General features: G+C 38.3%; 2 protein-coding genes, 3 non-coding genes and 1 pseudogene across 5 annotated transcripts; 1 reads left to right on the top strand and 5 right to left on the bottom strand.

Moving 5' to 3' along the window:
- Nucleotides 1-405: 405 nt before the first annotated feature.
- LOC133707574 (U1 spliceosomal RNA) lies at nucleotides 406-565 on the bottom strand. The gene has a single exon (XR_009845189.1). It is a non-coding gene; the product is annotated as a U1 spliceosomal RNA (small nuclear RNA).
- Nucleotides 566-1507: 942 nt separating this feature from the next.
- On the bottom strand, nucleotides 1508-1624 carry LOC133707603 (U5 spliceosomal RNA). Its single transcript, XR_009845216.1, has one exon. It is a non-coding gene; the product is annotated as a U5 spliceosomal RNA (small nuclear RNA).
- Nucleotides 1625-3496: 1872 nt separating this feature from the next.
- LOC133707596 (U2 spliceosomal RNA) lies at nucleotides 3497-3691 on the bottom strand. The gene has a single exon (XR_009845210.1). It is a non-coding gene; the product is annotated as a U2 spliceosomal RNA (small nuclear RNA).
- A 1808-nt stretch (nucleotides 3692-5499) lies between these two features.
- On the bottom strand, nucleotides 5500-7008 carry LOC133746340 (uncharacterized). The gene is made up of 4 exons (XM_062174525.1): nucleotides 6797-7008; nucleotides 6566-6624; nucleotides 6208-6443; nucleotides 5500-6039 (listed from the first exon to the last, which is right to left on the bottom strand). The coding sequence occupies exons 1-4, from the start codon at nucleotides 6840-6842 to the stop codon at nucleotides 5790-5792; spliced, it is 591 nt and encodes a 196-aa protein (XP_062030509.1). The 5' UTR covers nucleotides 6843-7008; the 3' UTR covers nucleotides 5500-5789.
- Nucleotides 7009-9965: 2957 nt separating this feature from the next.
- On the bottom strand, nucleotides 9966-11235 carry LOC133744579 (uncharacterized). Its single transcript, XM_062172669.1, has 4 exons — nucleotides 11164-11235; nucleotides 10808-10978; nucleotides 10445-10683; nucleotides 9966-10215 (listed from the first exon to the last, which is right to left on the bottom strand). The coding sequence occupies exons 1-4, from the start codon at nucleotides 11233-11235 to the stop codon at nucleotides 9966-9968; spliced, it is 732 nt and encodes a 243-aa protein (XP_062028653.1).
- Nucleotides 11236-13691: 2456 nt separating this feature from the next.
- On the top strand, nucleotides 13692-15833 carry LOC133744578 (phosphoenolpyruvate carboxylase 1-like; annotated as a pseudogene).
- The last annotated feature ends 1275 nt before the right edge of the window (nucleotides 15834-17108 follow it).

Here is a 17108-nt window from a genome sequence, read left to right as displayed (position 1 = left end):
TTGGTCTAGGTAATGATCCAAGTAAAGTGCTAGGCTAAAAGCCCTGACGAAAATGAATACATATCAAGTTTACCTACTAGAGCAAAGTTGCTCCATAACTGAGATTAGATGTCAAAGCTTTCATTCATCCTCTCCATTCACATCACCTTGACTCTAAAATTGAGTGTTATTATGAAATATACGAGTATGCAATGAAATTCTATGGAATTATCAGCCCGAAGTGTAAAAGAACGAATAGAATATGCGAAAGAAAGAAGAGCAACAAGGTAAAGTTCAGACTATCAACAAAACAAGGTTGAGTTCAGATTGATAATGCTTTGGAGAAAGGAATCTGTCACCAAGACAAATTTGAACCCAGAGGAACTTGTATTTGATATCGGTACTGAAAACTTTAAAACATGTATTGTGGGGGCTGCGCGAACGCAAACCCCCTTGCAACAAATTATGACGTAGGCTCTCCCTCTTGGGGAGACCTTAAGCAAGCACCCCTCCGAAGTGCAATGGAGGTCACTAGCCTAGGCCATGAGTCTTCTTGATCGCCCATTGACCCCGTCCAGGTAAGTAAGTTACAAAGTTGCTGCCCCACCTAATTTATACTCTTCACTCATGGCTTTTGGTTTGTTTCTTCGATGTGGATATATTGCAAGTCTTAAACTAACAGTTATTGACACGTCTGTAACACATTAATATATACAAGCATGTATCAGCTTCTCAGTTCCTGTCTGTAACAAAAACTAGCAGGGACTTGTCTTGACAGGTTTAGCCCGTTTAAGCTGCTGCTAGTTACGAAATGCTTGTACATAGATTTTTCTGTACATAGGTGCACAATCCACACGTACTGCACATGAGCACAGATTCGATTACTATAACCAACTCATGTTTGGCTAGGACAATACACCTTCTGCAACAAAGCTGGACTCAAAAGTTCTCAATAATTAAAGCTTCAATATGCATTTACATTCATTGATTTAAGATGCACTAATTTTTCCTACACTGATTTCAACTGGGAAGCTTGCCAAAATTCTCATTTTATGCTATCACGTTTGGCGTGCAAGGAATAAACTTATTTTAAAGCAAGTCACCATGCATCCTACTCTGCTACTTTCCAATCTTTGCTTATTAATCCTCCCAAGCTTCCCCTAAAGCGTGTTTCAAGCAAGCTGATCAGATGGCATTCTCAAGATAAGACTTTTAAACTTAATTTATCATCAAGCCTCTGCTGGTTTTGTTTTTCATGATCACCTAGGAAATCTCATTCTAACATTTGCGTCATTCCCCTGTCCTTGTTGATGAAGCCTTGGCCCTTAGAGAAGGTTTAAGACAACCCTCTATTGCTGGTCGTTCTCATATTTTAGAAGGAGACTCCAAGATTTTTATAAACATCTCAAATGTAATCCCAATGGTTATGGATTACATTTAATCCCAAGTCTTAAAACCACCCTCATTTTTTTCTTCAGTTAATGATATGCATCATAGAACGACAAATTTTGTTAACTAAACTCTGAGGGGCACCCACAGAGGTGATCCCTTCCAAAAATAGGCGTATGCCACTTAAAGCGCCGCGCACACGGTATTCTTTAGTAAAAGGCGAAAGAATAGTTCGCTTTGTGCTCAACGCATGGCTCCGTGAGTTTTACAATTGCTGAGCTGCTTTGTTATATAACTCTCACACTAGACATACACTGCTCTTCTATGATGTGGGACTTGTAGCATCTATCATTAATATTAGTCATAGTTTAAGTATGACAGTGACATGCATTATCATTGGCGTTTCAGAACCTTCCTTTGAGATGGATAAAAATAATAAAATCCATTCCTTGGAGGAAATCTAAATAAGGAAAAGAAACCGAGCAAAAGCACTGGCACAATCCCACATATTTTCCTCTCAAAGTTCCAACGCTACTACCAAGCAAAATGTATTGCTCATCGGAGAGACTAGCTTCACCTCACCAATTCACTGCATAGTGTTTGGACAATCATGTCTAGAATATTATTTTGGGCTCTAATAGAGAGCCACAGAGGCTGAAAAAGAAGCTTAATACTGTGTATGATTCATCATTCATGCTAACCGTAAAAATTTAGCTTACTGGCACTTTCAACTAATAGAGAAGTTAGAATTCCAAACCACGGACAGACGCTGCCAATAAAAAATGAAGCCGCATGTCTGACGTTTTTTTTTTTTTTTTTTTTTTGACCTTGAAAGTAATGTCAAGAAGCTGCATTTTCTGTAGAGGGACTGCAGAGCTGCACAGAGCTGTCAATGCAGACTTGAAGTTGCAAGTGACATTCATATTCTTCACGTAAATGTTGCTAATTGGCTTCAGTGGAGAGGGCTTAAAAGAACAAACAACACTACTAGAATTATGTTATTAGACATCGCATCTTTTAAATCGGTCAGACTTGCCCACGATGTAAAAAAGTAATCTAACATCGTTTTACGAAAATACCGATTTAAATGTATATTATTAACATCGGTTCTTAAAATGACTGGTGTTAAAAGTTTTGTTCGAAAATTTGCGGGAACCTATTTTTGCAACCCTCACCCACCACCACCTCTCCGCGCGCCACCCCAACCCAAATCCAAACCCACCACCGGCGAACCCTTCGTGGACCTGATGGTGGCGAATTTCAACGACGTTGGAACCAAGCACGACCTCCCAATGGGCCTGACGGAGAACAATTGCCACGTTTCTCTCCACCGGCAACCCCTGCCTCGATCTCTTCTTCCACGTCATCCTAAACACTCCAGGCCACTACCTCACCGATGGGACTCCAATGGTGGCCAGTGTCGTGTCATTGGCTTCTTCCTTTATCGCAATCACTTCATCTTCTTCACCTTCATATTCTTCTTTGTTTTTAACGAAACTAAGGCACGCGCCGAGTCTGTGAATTTAGGATTAGAATTTAGGAAACCAATTAAAAGTAAATTTGCAACCGTTAGTGTTGCTACTTACCTTTCTGTAGGGCAAGTACAGCAGATTGTTATGGGGTTTTGTAGCTTCTGCAATGAAAATACAGTCATCACAGCTTCGACGAGCTAATATTGATGTGTTAGCTAGCCAGACTAAACTGGATGCCTGCCTTCAATATTGAGATTCAAATGCTTTCGATCTGTCAACTGTCCGTAGTTGACTATATAAGAGAAAACTAGAAATCAAGATCTGCATAAGCCACCAAAGAGCTAAGAGAGAGGCTATGTAAACAGAGCAGCAAATAACACATTATCAGAACCCAAGTTTTAACTTGCTGCTGTTTGCCTATTGTGCTTAGTTGCAGACTATATTTACTGTTCTATTAAGCAGACTGATTTAACCAGCATTTAGAGATTCTCTTGGTTACATTTTATTCCAGATTACAAGCCAATTGTACACTGTTAACCTGGTTAAAACTGAAACTTTGACTTGTTTTGGTAGGGTGCGCCAAACCTTGCAGTAGTGCAAGACAAGGGGCTTGTACACTGTTAACCTGGTTAAAACTGAAACTTTGACTTGTTTTGGTAGGGTGCGCCAAACCTTGCAGTAGTGCAAGACAAGGATGACACGTGTGAGCCCCAGTAGCAAGCTACCGTGATAGACTCACCCCTTAAAAAAATTAATTTAATATCGTGTGAATCATTGATCCACGTATCAGATATTAAACTGATAAGAACAGATACTACACTTGATCTTAGCCAAAAGGCCGAGAAAGGTATGATTATTTTATTATCGTGCTTCGTTTTTTATAGTCTCATGAGCTTCCGTACTTGGTCACATAAGCGATGTGGGAGAACTACAACAATTAGCAGAGAGCTGCAAAGCTGGGTGTTAAAGAATCCTCACCTATGAGTCAACTGCTCTTATTAACACAATCGACCAACATTAGGATTAAATGGTATTCTACACCATGTTAGCATCGTATTCAAGAGAGATCCAGGGCTCCCATCTGCAAGAACAACTTGAAAGAAGAAGATATATTTGTGACATTAAAAGAAGTGAGATGCCCACAGACACAAAGTGAGAAGCAACCTAGCTTCTCTTGTTATAATTAGAAGGTAACATACACATGGAATGACTCTTTCCTTTGTTTCAAACACCATACAGCCTCTTAACCTATGAAATCAATGTTCAAACACCTAAGTAAATTGGAGACAGTAACCAAAAAGAGGGCAAAAACCCTTGCTATCAAAGATAGAAAAAATAGGGACTTCATATTTGTATAGCCGTACAGTAACTTAGATAACAACTAAATCTACATATATCCAGATTTATTCACACATAGTGTTGTGCAACTTCTGCAACTCACGCGTTAATGGGTTTATAACATCACCCATAATATGGCACCCGCTTGCTACATATTCAGTCGAGCTAACTAATTCCTCCTTATCTAGATCTACCTCGAGGGGATTTCGCCTTACCTAAATTTCTCTGTCGGCCAATTTTTTGACTTGAACTCGATTCCGCCTTACCCAAATCTATCTCAAGGGGATTAAATCCCCTCGAGCAATTTCTCAAATAGATTGGGCCACCTCTCTCTCGGAGTCTCGGCTCATTTCTTGACTTGAACCCGATTCTGCCTTACTTAGATCCACTATGATTGGATTCATCCTGGAGGGAATTTCTTGGATAAGTCGGACTGCTTCTCCTCCACCTCATTTCTTGATTAGGAACTCTTTATTTCACATTTCTTGATTACGAATCCATTCCAATATTTTACACATGGAGCCAGAAAAAAGTGAATAGAGGTGAATGAGAGACTTAAAGATGGAGCTCCTCAGCAAAAAGTGAGATTAACAAATGCAGTGTGACTTAAGATTGAGATAAACAAAGACTTACCCACCCAGCTCAAATTTGAGTATGTTCCCCATCCGAGCTAAGCTTAAGCTTAAAAAACGACTCAAGCAGAGAGTTTAAGCTTGAAATTTTAAAAAGTAAAAAAAAAAAAACAAAAACTCAAGCAGAGGGGTTTATTTATTTATTTTTATATAGTTTGATTCGCTGAGAAGCTAATTTTCATTTTAATGTTAGTTGATTTTCATTTGCATCATTGCATGCACCAAAGTTCCAGATAAATAAGCTTTTCACTTATTTCTAATTCATTGATATTCCCTGTACATAATGGTGTTTAAATTTTTACCTCTTGATTGGAAGATTAGTAAGAAAAAGCTCTGTTATGTTGACTTTCGACGTCTCATAAAGATGAAGCTCTACAGTTAGGACTTAGCTGAACTCGAGTATTATGTTTTAATCTTGTGATTTGGTATTTAACGCTCTGGATACTTTTACAATGTGAATTCTGTAACAGACTGCTTCAAGGCTATTAGGTCACTCTGGTTTCCTTTATTAGTATATTATGAGCACTACAAGTCTTGTTATCTTATTATCTATACAAAAACCTGTATTACAAGATCCAGTATTGATGAGAAAGGAAAAGGAATTTCCCTGATGAAGTGATGATGATATCTGATACATAGAACCATGAAGATGCATAATGGACGATAGATCGAGGACCAGTGTTTGACACGCAATGATGCATAATATAGGAAGGATACAGAAATTTCTCACAATCTATTTTCCCTATGTGAGCCACTTTGCCTGGACTTATTTCCAGGAAAAATGCTCGAATACCGAAAAACGAAGTACATAAAATATATTTTCAGAACAAGTAGCAAATCACACAAAGATCACATCAACTAATAAGAAGAGAAACTGTTTCTTAATTTATTCCCAAATATGCAATGTGAGGCCCTGCCTTTTTAGCCCCAGACGTACACAACATTAAATTGATCCTCAGGAACATAGAGCAACGTTGAATCAGATACCATGTTTGTTGAGGAAAGTGAGGATTAGCTCATTAATTTTCTCTGGAAGTTGTTCTTGCACAAAGTGACCCCCTTCTGCAATGAAGGTAATGTCCAAATCAGGCACAACATGTTTCATTGCCCCAGATCGTATGTAGTCCTCAGTCCCGGGAAAATTTAAGAGGTAGTCTTTCTCACCCTGGATAAGCAGTGTTGGAGCTAAGACTTTTGGATCAGTATAACCACAATCCACTGTTAAACTCCTGCATAAATGAAAACAGTTTCTAATACAGTTAAGTATGCTTATGGAAATATTGTTGAATTAAGAACATATGATACTTTGTGCTGTTTAAGGAGAATGTGAAAATGGTTGCAAACTGGTGTGGGAGTAGTAAATGCAACAAGTTTGTTTCTTGTTATTAGTTACCTACCTATATGGAACTCTCAAAGGAAAACGGAATCCAGACTTCTCATACGGAGATGCATAGACTGAAAGATCTTCCTCTGAGAACCCTAGCGGTAGAGGAATAGCTGGATCAAACAAATCCATGATTTCTTGATCCTTAGCAGCTATTGGAACCTCACTTCTGGAGAAGAGAATGTAGATGTTCCTTACCACCGACTTGACATCAAAGCGGCCAAAATCTGCTTCTGCCCTCCCTGGCTCCTGTAATTATGTAACAACGTTATTAGCATATGCAATAATGTCATAGCTCATGTTTACAACTGATGCAGGCTAGGGAAAAGCTTTGTCGATCATGAAAATGATCGTATATATGTGATTTATACCTGCCACCTTGATATGTAGAATCCTTCAGGAAGAAGATGATTTTGGACAGCAGTGGGACCTGAAAGCATGAAATGTAGAACCATATACATGCTCACAATCATATGCACATAACTTGACAATATGCATTTGGAATTAGTAAATAGTTGTCATTACTTATAAATTATCACTTGTAATGAGTGGAAACACTCAAACAGCTGGGATACTTGGACGATGCATGTACATGTACTTACCACTTCCAATTTCAGCTACATGAAGCTTTAGTCCTCCTACCTCCATTGATAAAATACTTCCAATTTCAGCTACATGAAGCTTTAGTCCTCCTACTTCCAATTTCAGCTACATGAAGCTTTAGTGCTCGATCTTTTCCACGACAGATTGATAAAATACTTGAATATTGTTTGATTGAGCTAGTGCATAGAAATGAAGCAAAGGACATGGAATGCAGTAGAGCAATTGCTTCCTGGATTTAAACTGCTCGCATCATTTTATAGAGCTTAAATGATAAATAATTTTGTCCTTTATGAATAGAAGTATCCTGAAAGAATATGCTGAAACCAAGGAAGCTGGCTACTGCACAGTCTGCACGCCTAGCTTCTAGTCTATATATGGTGCATCAAGTCATCCAAAGCTAACAACGAAAGGGAAAATAGAATATACCAAGTACCATATCTGAAGTCATCCAAAAACAACAACAAAAAACAATCTATAATGAACGAAACTGCTTAACAGTATTTTTAGTATTTTCTCTGTGATCTGATAAGAGCATATTAGTTTACACTGGTGGCATGGATTGAGTAAATAATGGTAATTAAAATATTATTTTGGTTGGTGAGTATTTGGGTTAAGCTTAAAGTATGTATGGCATCCAAAATTATTGGCCGGTTTCTCTTTAAATTAGTCTGTTTACAATGGAGAGGGAGTGGATTAACATTCAAGCTCTAAAAAATTAGTTCCATCACATTGCAGGACATGAAACTTGAAGAGGAAAAAGGAGTGACAGATCCAGGATAGTATAAATTAAATGAATGAATCCACAGGGGTTGCTATTTCTAGCTAGCTGGTAGCTAAAGATATTTCAAATTGGAAGACCGAGTAAATGGATATACTAATTGTTGGTCTGCACATTATTATATGTTCTCAAATGTGTTGGTGATTTGAAATTTCAGATTTTGTCATATCAGTTGCATAGATTCAAAGAGATACCTACAAAGGAGGGGAGAAATAGACCTGTAAATGGACCGGGTTTGGATCGGATCAACCTAAATCCAAATCCGTTTACTAAAAGAAAAAACTCGATCCAAACCCGCTCCGTTAACCCGGCGGATCATTGATAGCTCGATCCAAATCCGTATCCGCTGGATTAACGGATACCCGATCCGCTAATCCGATCCGTTTATAATTTCATATATTTTTAAATTTCTATTGTTCTACACCGTTCTTACCCTTTTGGTCAACTAAACATGCAAACCTTTATTGATAAATGATAAAGCTTCTTGGAATCTTGGCATTCTTGACATGTTTTGTTGATAATGTATCTTGAATCTTGGGAGATGTCCATTTTTAGACATCTTTTTTTGATAATGCCGTTTATGCTTAGATTCCTACAAAAACATTGTATTAAAAATTTGTAATATTTTATATATTTTTTAAAATAATATATTAATAAAAATAATATTTTATTATTACGAAAACGGGTTGGATCATTAATGGATCGGATCGACCTAAACCCGTATTTGATCCGTTAAATAAACGGGTTAACGGATTCGGGTCATTAACGGATCAAAATGTTCGATCCAAACCCGTCCAATAGCCACGGATCTGGATCGGGTCCGGATCAAAATCCGATCCATTTACAGGTCCAGGGAGAAATGCTCCATGAAAAAGAAAGAGCACTGACCAGTGGACAATCATAAGAAATCACTTCTTTTTCAAGATGCTAAACACTCACAATCTTATTATCACCCCCTACCAAACCAAACCAAACCAAACAAAATTTATACTTATATCAGCATGATGCACTTGAACCATAACTATTAGAGTAATGCTAAGTAAACCACCTTTTTAGATACCACATACATCCTAGCTTATATATGGAACAGCTGATATAAAAGAAAGTCAAATCTATCACATAATTTCATTAAATGACATGGATGTGACACATCACCAACCACATGAGGTGAGATACATGTGGTATCCAAAAAAATAGTTCACCTAGCATTATTGTAATTATTACTAAGTATATATTCTTACCACTTGAATGACATCAAATCGAGCTCCTCTTGAGGATGAGGTACCAAGTATTGCAGTGCGTAAGCTTACTACGGAGGAATAGTTCATTAACAGTGCTGCTCATCACGCATGTAATTATCCTCATGCAAATATACCATGCTTGAATGAAATCAATGAAAGAAAAAAAGAAAAGAAAAAGAAAAGTAAAATACTTGATATATTTAAGCTGCTATAAATCCTAGTCTCTTTTCCGATGGCTAATTTATTGTTCTTATATATAGTTGCAAGGTTATCTCAAGGCCATTTATGGTTGGAAAATCTAACCAAATTAGTAGGAGGATATGTGAGTTTAATCTTTTGCAAAACAGATTGATGTTTTGATATATTGAAACATGGTACTTTTAAATAATACAACAGAGGATATCATTCACTTGAGATGGATTACAATGTTGAATACAACATTCTCTTCACCATCAAGTATCACAAAGGTGACTCCAAATTGCTAAAAGAGAAATTCATTTATTGAAAACATTAGCCAATAGCCTTCATAAAGACATTCAAGGTTGGATATATCTCAACCAGATTTCAACATGACATACTTGAGTTCTGATGACCCTGCTAAACACATTCATTTCTAGCATCAGAAGACTGTACTTCCAACTACAGTTGAAGCAATGAAATCTTCATTTAATCCTAACCGGATAATCATATCTAATTCCTCTTTGAGATTCTCGATCTCAAAACATATACTCCAATGTATGTCCTCTGAACTCCCATTTTGGATCAAGGTCATCATGAATGACCAAATCTTCCTTTTCAGGTCCAAATTCAATGCATGCCAACCACACAGTGAAAGCACCCATATGCATTCTAAAACTATTAACTGTATCCAACCTTGCCTAGGTGTGGAGTGAGTATTCTTACACAAACTCCCCATAATGATTCATATCCATAGCCTGAACTTATTCCCCAGGAATAGTGCTCAGATACAGGAAATCATATTTCATAAACATAGTTCTCAGAACAAGTAGCAAATCAGATGGAGATCACAAGATTTATTAACAAAGCAAGTAGTTTCTTTTTTCCCCAAATATTCAATGTAATTAGCATACACTAACAGAACATTAATTTTCTTCCTCGAATTCTCCAGGCACGTAGAGAAATATAAAGTCAAATACCATGTTTTCCAAGAAAAGTGAGAATCAGCTGATTAATTTGCTCTGGAAGTTGTTCTTGCACGAAATGATTCCCTTCTGCAATGTATTTAATGTCCAAATCAGGCACAAAATGCTTCATTTCCCCAGTTCGTATGTAATCTCCAAACCCCGGAATCTTGAAGATGTAGTCTTTCTCACCCATGACAAGCAGTGTTGGAGCAGAGACTTTTGGATCAGTATAACCGCAGTCCACTGCTAAACTCCTGCATCAATGAAAACAATTTGAAAACAATTCAAATACAATTAATTATGCTGATGGAGATATTCTACTTCATATAGAATTATGATTATATGATTTTATTTGTTTTGTTTTTTGGTTATTTTGAGAAAAATATGAAATCAGTACTCCAAGTGTTCTTATCCTAGGGGCTAAAGGAAAATAATTGAACATGATTAGGACTGAGTAAATGCAACAGTTGTGTTTCTTCCTACCTGTATGGAATTTGCAATGAAAAACGGAATCCAGACTTCTCATAAAGAGATGCATAGACTGAAAGATCTTCTTCAGAGAACCATGGTGGTAGAGGAATAGCTGAATCAAACAAATCCATGATCTCTTGATCCTTAGCAGCTACTGGAACCTCACTTCCACAGAAGAGAATGTAGATGTTCCTTATCACTGACTTAACATCGAAGCGGCCAAAATCTGCTTCTGCCCTCCCAGCTGGCTCCTGAATTAGGTAACAGCTTAATTAGCATATGCATATGCAATAACTCAGCTTTGGAAATGATCAGAACTGATGCAGATCTAGGGAAAAGAGCTGTCGATCAAGAAAATGACAAGATGTTTTATACCTGCCACCTTGATACATAGAAACCTTCAGGAAGAAGATGATTTTGGACAGCAGTCGGACCTGGTAGCATAAAAGGAACACCTAGTGATATAAGACCAGCTACTCGATCAGGATGGAGAGCAGCTACTATGTATGCAGGCATAGCTCCAAAATCCTTACCAACAAGGAAAGCCTGGTCATTATTCAACTGGGTTAGAATTTTTTTGGCTATATAGATTCGAAAATTCTAAAATTACTTCACTATTTATCTTACTTAACTGGGTTTGAACAAAAATTAATTTTAAGTGAAGCAACCAATGAAGATTTTGGTTAGGCCTGAGCTTCTGAAGCGCTATTCGAAGCAAAATTTGTGACTACCTCACCCATTATGGCGTTAGAAAAATGGGAAGTGGCATTCATGGCACCATAGCCATGGGGATTAACATCCATGGCGTCATGGCCATGGGTGACACCTTCTATGGCATTGTCAAGGGGACAGTGGCGGCCCTAGGTCTGCGTCGCCGCCGACGGTCACATTTAGTCCGAGAATCGATATTTGATTTTTGCTTCGTTTGACTCGAAAGAATGGATGTCTGTGTGAAGTCTTTAGTAGACGGATCATCATATCACGACTAGGATGACCCATCCTGTCGTGACAAAGTCAATATGTGTCTAAATTCAAGAGATCTTCTCTCATAACTTTATTGGATTTAGTAGCTCGAATAGTGACATAGAGTCCACTAGAGAGACACATAAACTTCTCTAAGATGCACCTTTGTCCGCAATCATTAGAGGTAGTGCAAAGGAACTATTTTCTGTTCTCTACATGCATTTCTGCTTGCAATCTATTGTCTCGAATAGATAGGGTGCATTTTGCCCTAAGACCGTAGAGAGTTTTGTGACATTAATCAAGGTGCCATTTGGCAAAAGGAACTTGGGCTATTCCATGTCCTTGAACTAATACTAGGGCTGTCACTTGGTCGGTTCGAATCGGTTATAGGTATTACCAACTTCAAAACCAAAGCTTTCGGTTTCAAAATTGAGCTACCAATTACCAACCAAAATTTTCTGTTTTTAATCATAACTACCAAATTCGGTATTTCGGTTTTCGGTATTACCAACTTTAGAATAACTAATTCTTTGTAATTAAAATTCGAACGAACAAAACTAGATTCTTCAATTTTAATTATAGTCGTAAACTTTGTACTCATCTCCTAATTATAGCTTTCTTTTGTATATATGACATCAAGTTTGAGTCATTTTTAATAAAACTAGGTTATTTAACTATCTTTAACTAGGTTACTTAAAATACATGTACTATTAATGTAGTATATGTAGTAATGTTCATACTATTATGAAAAATTTTATGTTTATTTATTAATATACATGTATGTGTATTGAAAATCATAGTATATAAAGCTAATATTTAGATAATCGGTAGATTCGGTATTTACCAAAACCAAACCAACTTTTTCGGTAATTTTCGATTTCGGTTTTATCGGTATCGGTTACCAAAAAGTCAGTTTACCAAACTTAAAACATCGGTTCGTATTCGGTCGGTTTGGTAATTACCAAACCAAGTGTCAGCCCTAACTAATACTGATGGCCCAGCCATCGTAGTCACAAATTAATATGCTCATAATCAAAATGGAGCCATAATGAAAAGAACTCGAAATTTTATTCATAAATCAATGGAGTACATCATTGTTTCTTAACTATTAAGAGAATCTAATCCAAGTACTAGCTAATGCAAAACAATGGTAGTCATTTAAGTTCTTTTGGTAACTCTAAAATAAATATGACCAGGTGAGTAGAGAGATGTCGGTGGAGCAAAGCTCGCTTAAGTTCCACTTATCTCAAAACCTTCCTAGACATCATACTCATTTTGGATGAGCTTATGTGAAGAAAAACTAAACCAATGACATTTACTACAAAGTATATGCCAATTTCCTATTACATCTCTTAGAAAAATAAAGACTTAAACAGAATTGGCGATCTATTGATCCCAACCAGATTTGAAGTCTTCAACCCTTCACTCTAGATCATCTTCTTGATCTTCTTGTTCCACATAGTGAGCTTCTCTTGCTTCACAATATGCTTTGTAGGCGGTGACAATTTCGTCACGAGCTCTACAAATATGTGCCCAATAACCGGATACTCCACATCGGAAACATTCATCTCTGTGCTCAGACTCCATTGATTGAGGTGCTTTGAAAGCGTCATTAGGATGACTTTTAGTGTTAGTGGCGCCACCAACATGGCTAGAGGCGTTGCCTCCCTCTCTCTTTCCATGTTGACCTCTTTGGTTCCGTGTCCGCCTATTTTGCGGTGACCTTCCTCATTAGAGCGAGAATATGGACCAAAACGTCCAGAATTGTCCATAGATTTAGGGTTTCGCTCTTGGCGCCCTCTCCCTTAGGGGCGCGACTATAATTGGACTCCGAATATGAAGAAGGGAGAGATAGGAAGAGAAGAGAGTTCTTGTTTTCTTATTCTTTCTGGTTGTAACCCATTATAAATATAGTGGAAGATCGTTTTTCTGCCCGGTGGACGTAGGCAAAAGTTTTGTTGAACCACCTTAAATCTGTGTTCTTGTGCTCGTATCTCTGTGGTTGTTTCTCTTGGTGTGCTGTGTTTATTTGTGTTTTCGACTTCACATATTGACCGATTCTCAACAGTAACTTCATAGTATCTATTCACTTCAGCACAGAGTTCATCATAGAAGAACTTTTTGAGAAGGGACGTGCATGTCATTGTAAAGCTTGTTGAAGAACTGAGAACCATCTTCAGCTCTCAGCCAGTTACCTATTATTCTCTTCTCACAAAGAAACTCCATATCCCTGCTCGAACCGACGAGTTTATCCCTTAAGACAGCATAAGAAGTTATGTGATGAGAACGACCATGCATGGTAGCATTGCTCAAACGCAATAAGGTTCCTGAACAATGGCTCGGTCAGTTCTCCAATTTCAAGCTGTGGAATAGTAAGAACTCCACGTTTGAATTGTATGTTCAGTATGCTTTCGCTATCAAGGGAGCCACTTTCAAATTTAATTCCTGCCTGTGACAGAGTAGTAGCAGGAGGAATTTCTGACCCACATATATATATATATATATATATATATATATATATATATATATATATATATATATATATATATATATTTGGTTTTTTCTTGATCCAGAGACATTTCTTGTATTTTGTATCGGAAGGTACAAATTCTTTGAATGGAAAAACTATGGATGTTCTTATCAGATCAAGTATGTGCAAAAATCATCTCATCATCATCATGATCATTTCTATCAAGAAGATAGCCTGCATAGAACTTGCAACTATGTGCTAAGGGCGGTTGTGAGGTGCAGTGAGCATTAGTATATGGAGGGAGGGGTCATTAGGGTAAATCTCCCGGGTAATGGCATATAAACACTTGAGAAACAAACCAAGGAATTTGATTTTCTAGCAGCAAAAGGTCATGGCATATATGTTGGAACATGCAATCCATGTTGAATATTGGGTCATTAATGTTAATATTCTTGTGTTCATCGTGAATAAAATTCCGAAATAGTTGTATCAAGAAGCAACCAAGAGATGATGGTAAGGGATAAGCTACCGTGTGCATTTCCCAGTTTCACCAAAACCAGAATGGCGTAAACTTATGGATGAAATGGCTGTTGTATCTACAGAGGCTTATCGTTCTATTGTTTTCAAAGAACCCAGATTCGTCGAGTATTTCCGTCTTGCTGCACCAGAGCTGGAGTACGGTCGGATGAACATTGGAAGTCGCCCGTCAAAGCGAAAGCCTAGTGGAGGCATTGAGTCACTTCGTGCAATCCCATGGATTTTTGCCTGGACACAAACGAGGTTCCATCTTCCTGTGTGGTTAGGCTTTGGAGAAGCTTTCAAATATGTCATTGCGAAGGACATTAGGAACCTTCACATGCTGCAGGATACGTACAATCAATGGCCGTTCTTTAGGGTCACCATTGATTTGGTTGAAATGGTGTTTGCCAAGGGAAACCCCGGAATTGCTGCTTTGTATGATAAACTCCTTGTTTCAGAAGACCTATGGTCATTCGGAGAGCGATTGAGAGCCGACTATGCAGAAACCCAGAAATATCTCTTGCAGATTGCTGGACACAAGGATCTTCTTGAAGGGGACCCCCACCTGAAGCAAAGACTCCGACTGCGTGATTCATACATCACCACCCTCAATTAATGTTTGCCAAGCATATACACTGAAAAGGATCCGAGATCCTACCTACCATGTGACTGTGCGACCACATCTGTCCAAGGAGATTACGGAGTCGAACAAACCAGCCGATGAACTTGTGAAGCTGAACCCAACAAGTGAGTACGCCCCTGGTTTGGAGGACACCCTTATCTTGACAATGAAGGGTATTGCAGCTGGCTTGCAGAACACTGGTTAAACGTGTCTCTTATGTGTTTCTATGCTTTTTCCCTTTCTGTTTTTCTGCTTTATAGAGATGGGCTGCATCCCATGAACTGAATCTATATTTACATGAAGTGGATGCCTTTTGATCATCAAAAAAAAAAAAGAAGCAACCATCATGGATCATCATTTCTATGAAGTCATTCCGGTTAATATGATGTAGTGTTCTGCATAAAAACTCCGCGCGTGTTTCTCAAACCGATCAATAATGCCCTCTTTTCTTTGTTCTAAAAACTTATCAATGCGGTCAATGAATATTTGCAAACTTATATTCATGCTTGAGAGAAGGTTATATAAATACCATTGTTTCACAATTCCATGGATTGAAATTGTTCGCCTCCTCGGTGAAGGGGTCCAATTGACACTATAAAAGGTTGATATGCCTCCTCGTTATGTCTCCGAAGCAGCTGGGGAACTCTGAAGATGCAGCTTGTTGGAAACATGGGTGAATCAGGACGAAGCTTTGCACTCATGCTTTCAATGTGTTAATTAAGAATGTCCGATTTCTCTTCTATAAGAATCGAAGTATGATTAGCACTACTATGATCTTCACCATTTGCCATCACTACGTACGATTTCAATCTAGTCAATCAACTCTATCGAAAAGCTGAAACAAGTTGGAACATCACATAATTAAATTAATTAACTAATTAAAGAGACAAACACACAAGTACACAAGGAATACCTACGGATGGTATTTTCAACAATTGTATCAAGAAAATGAAATCCACAAACAACAAGGATAACAACAACAAAATATAATTTTGGGATAAATTCAGAACAACAAAATATAAATTCACCAAAAATTGAAATTGAAATCACTTTGCTGAGTAAGGAAATAGAAACAGTAAAGATCAGAATGTACCTTTGAGAGTTTGAGGACAGAGAGAGGAAAATTATTTGCTTTATAATTTGCGGGATACAAAATTGTAATGGCTACAAAGAGATAAGTAACAGAAATATCAGCAACCCTTTTGGTGGTAGCTGTTATATCGATTTTCTCATATATTAAAAACAAAAACAAAAATTAAATTCTATCAGGATAGAAACGTGAAGAAGCATATCGGAAAGTTCTACTGCCGTATAAGTGGACTCATTCCATACAAGACTTTTCTAAAACGCGTGGCACGCTGGCAAACAAGTACATGAATTTAATATCGAAATATAATATCTAGTTAAAAATGACAATACAAATAAAACAAAGGAGAGAAGAGACTAGTATAGCTCCGCAAAACTCGGACTGATCGGCATCTAGGGTTGCAAACTTGTTTCTCGTCCGGTGGCGCTCATTGTCGGCAGTGGTTCGCCTCGCTGGTGAGGGGCTGCTGTCGGACGGGGATTCTAAATATGCCTGGGAGCTTCTTGGAGAAGGTTTTGGCTCGGGATTTGGGTTGGATGGCTTGGCGGCGAGTCCGAACAAATAGCTTCAGGCCGGTGGTTGTGTGTACATGGATGGGGTACCTCATCGAGGGATTTCCAGATCCAGCGAGTTGGAGGTGACTGGGCGGCGGTGGAGGATCCTGCAGCGGCATTTGTAGCGGCGTAGCTCGGTGGGGCTTTGCGACTTAGGGAGTGGCGGCGGGGGTTGTTGCGGCGTGGGTCGTTGGGACGACGTTGGGGTGCGGCGGTGGAGACCGCTGGAACTACGCCAGAGTTGTACGCATGGCCAATCGGCTGAGGAAGATGAAGTTTGAGGTTGGGCCAAACCAATCTTTGCCGGACCCGAGTTTGAGCCTCTTTTCATGGGGCTGTCCTTTTTGGGCTTCTATGGTGGGCTGGGGTGTTTGCCCTAGGCCCATCCCTATGTTATTAGTTTGTCTAATTACAATAAATTCCTTGTATTAGGAATACTCTATGTACTTCTAGCGCCTCTG

The sequence above is a fragment of the Rosa rugosa genome, chromosome 4, assembly GCF_958449725.1.
Source record: "Rosa rugosa chromosome 4, drRosRugo1.1, whole genome shotgun sequence".
NCBI classification, from domain to species: domain Eukaryota; kingdom Viridiplantae; phylum Streptophyta; class Magnoliopsida; order Rosales; family Rosaceae; genus Rosa; species Rosa rugosa.
This window is presented reverse-complemented; position numbering and strand designations above follow the sequence as displayed.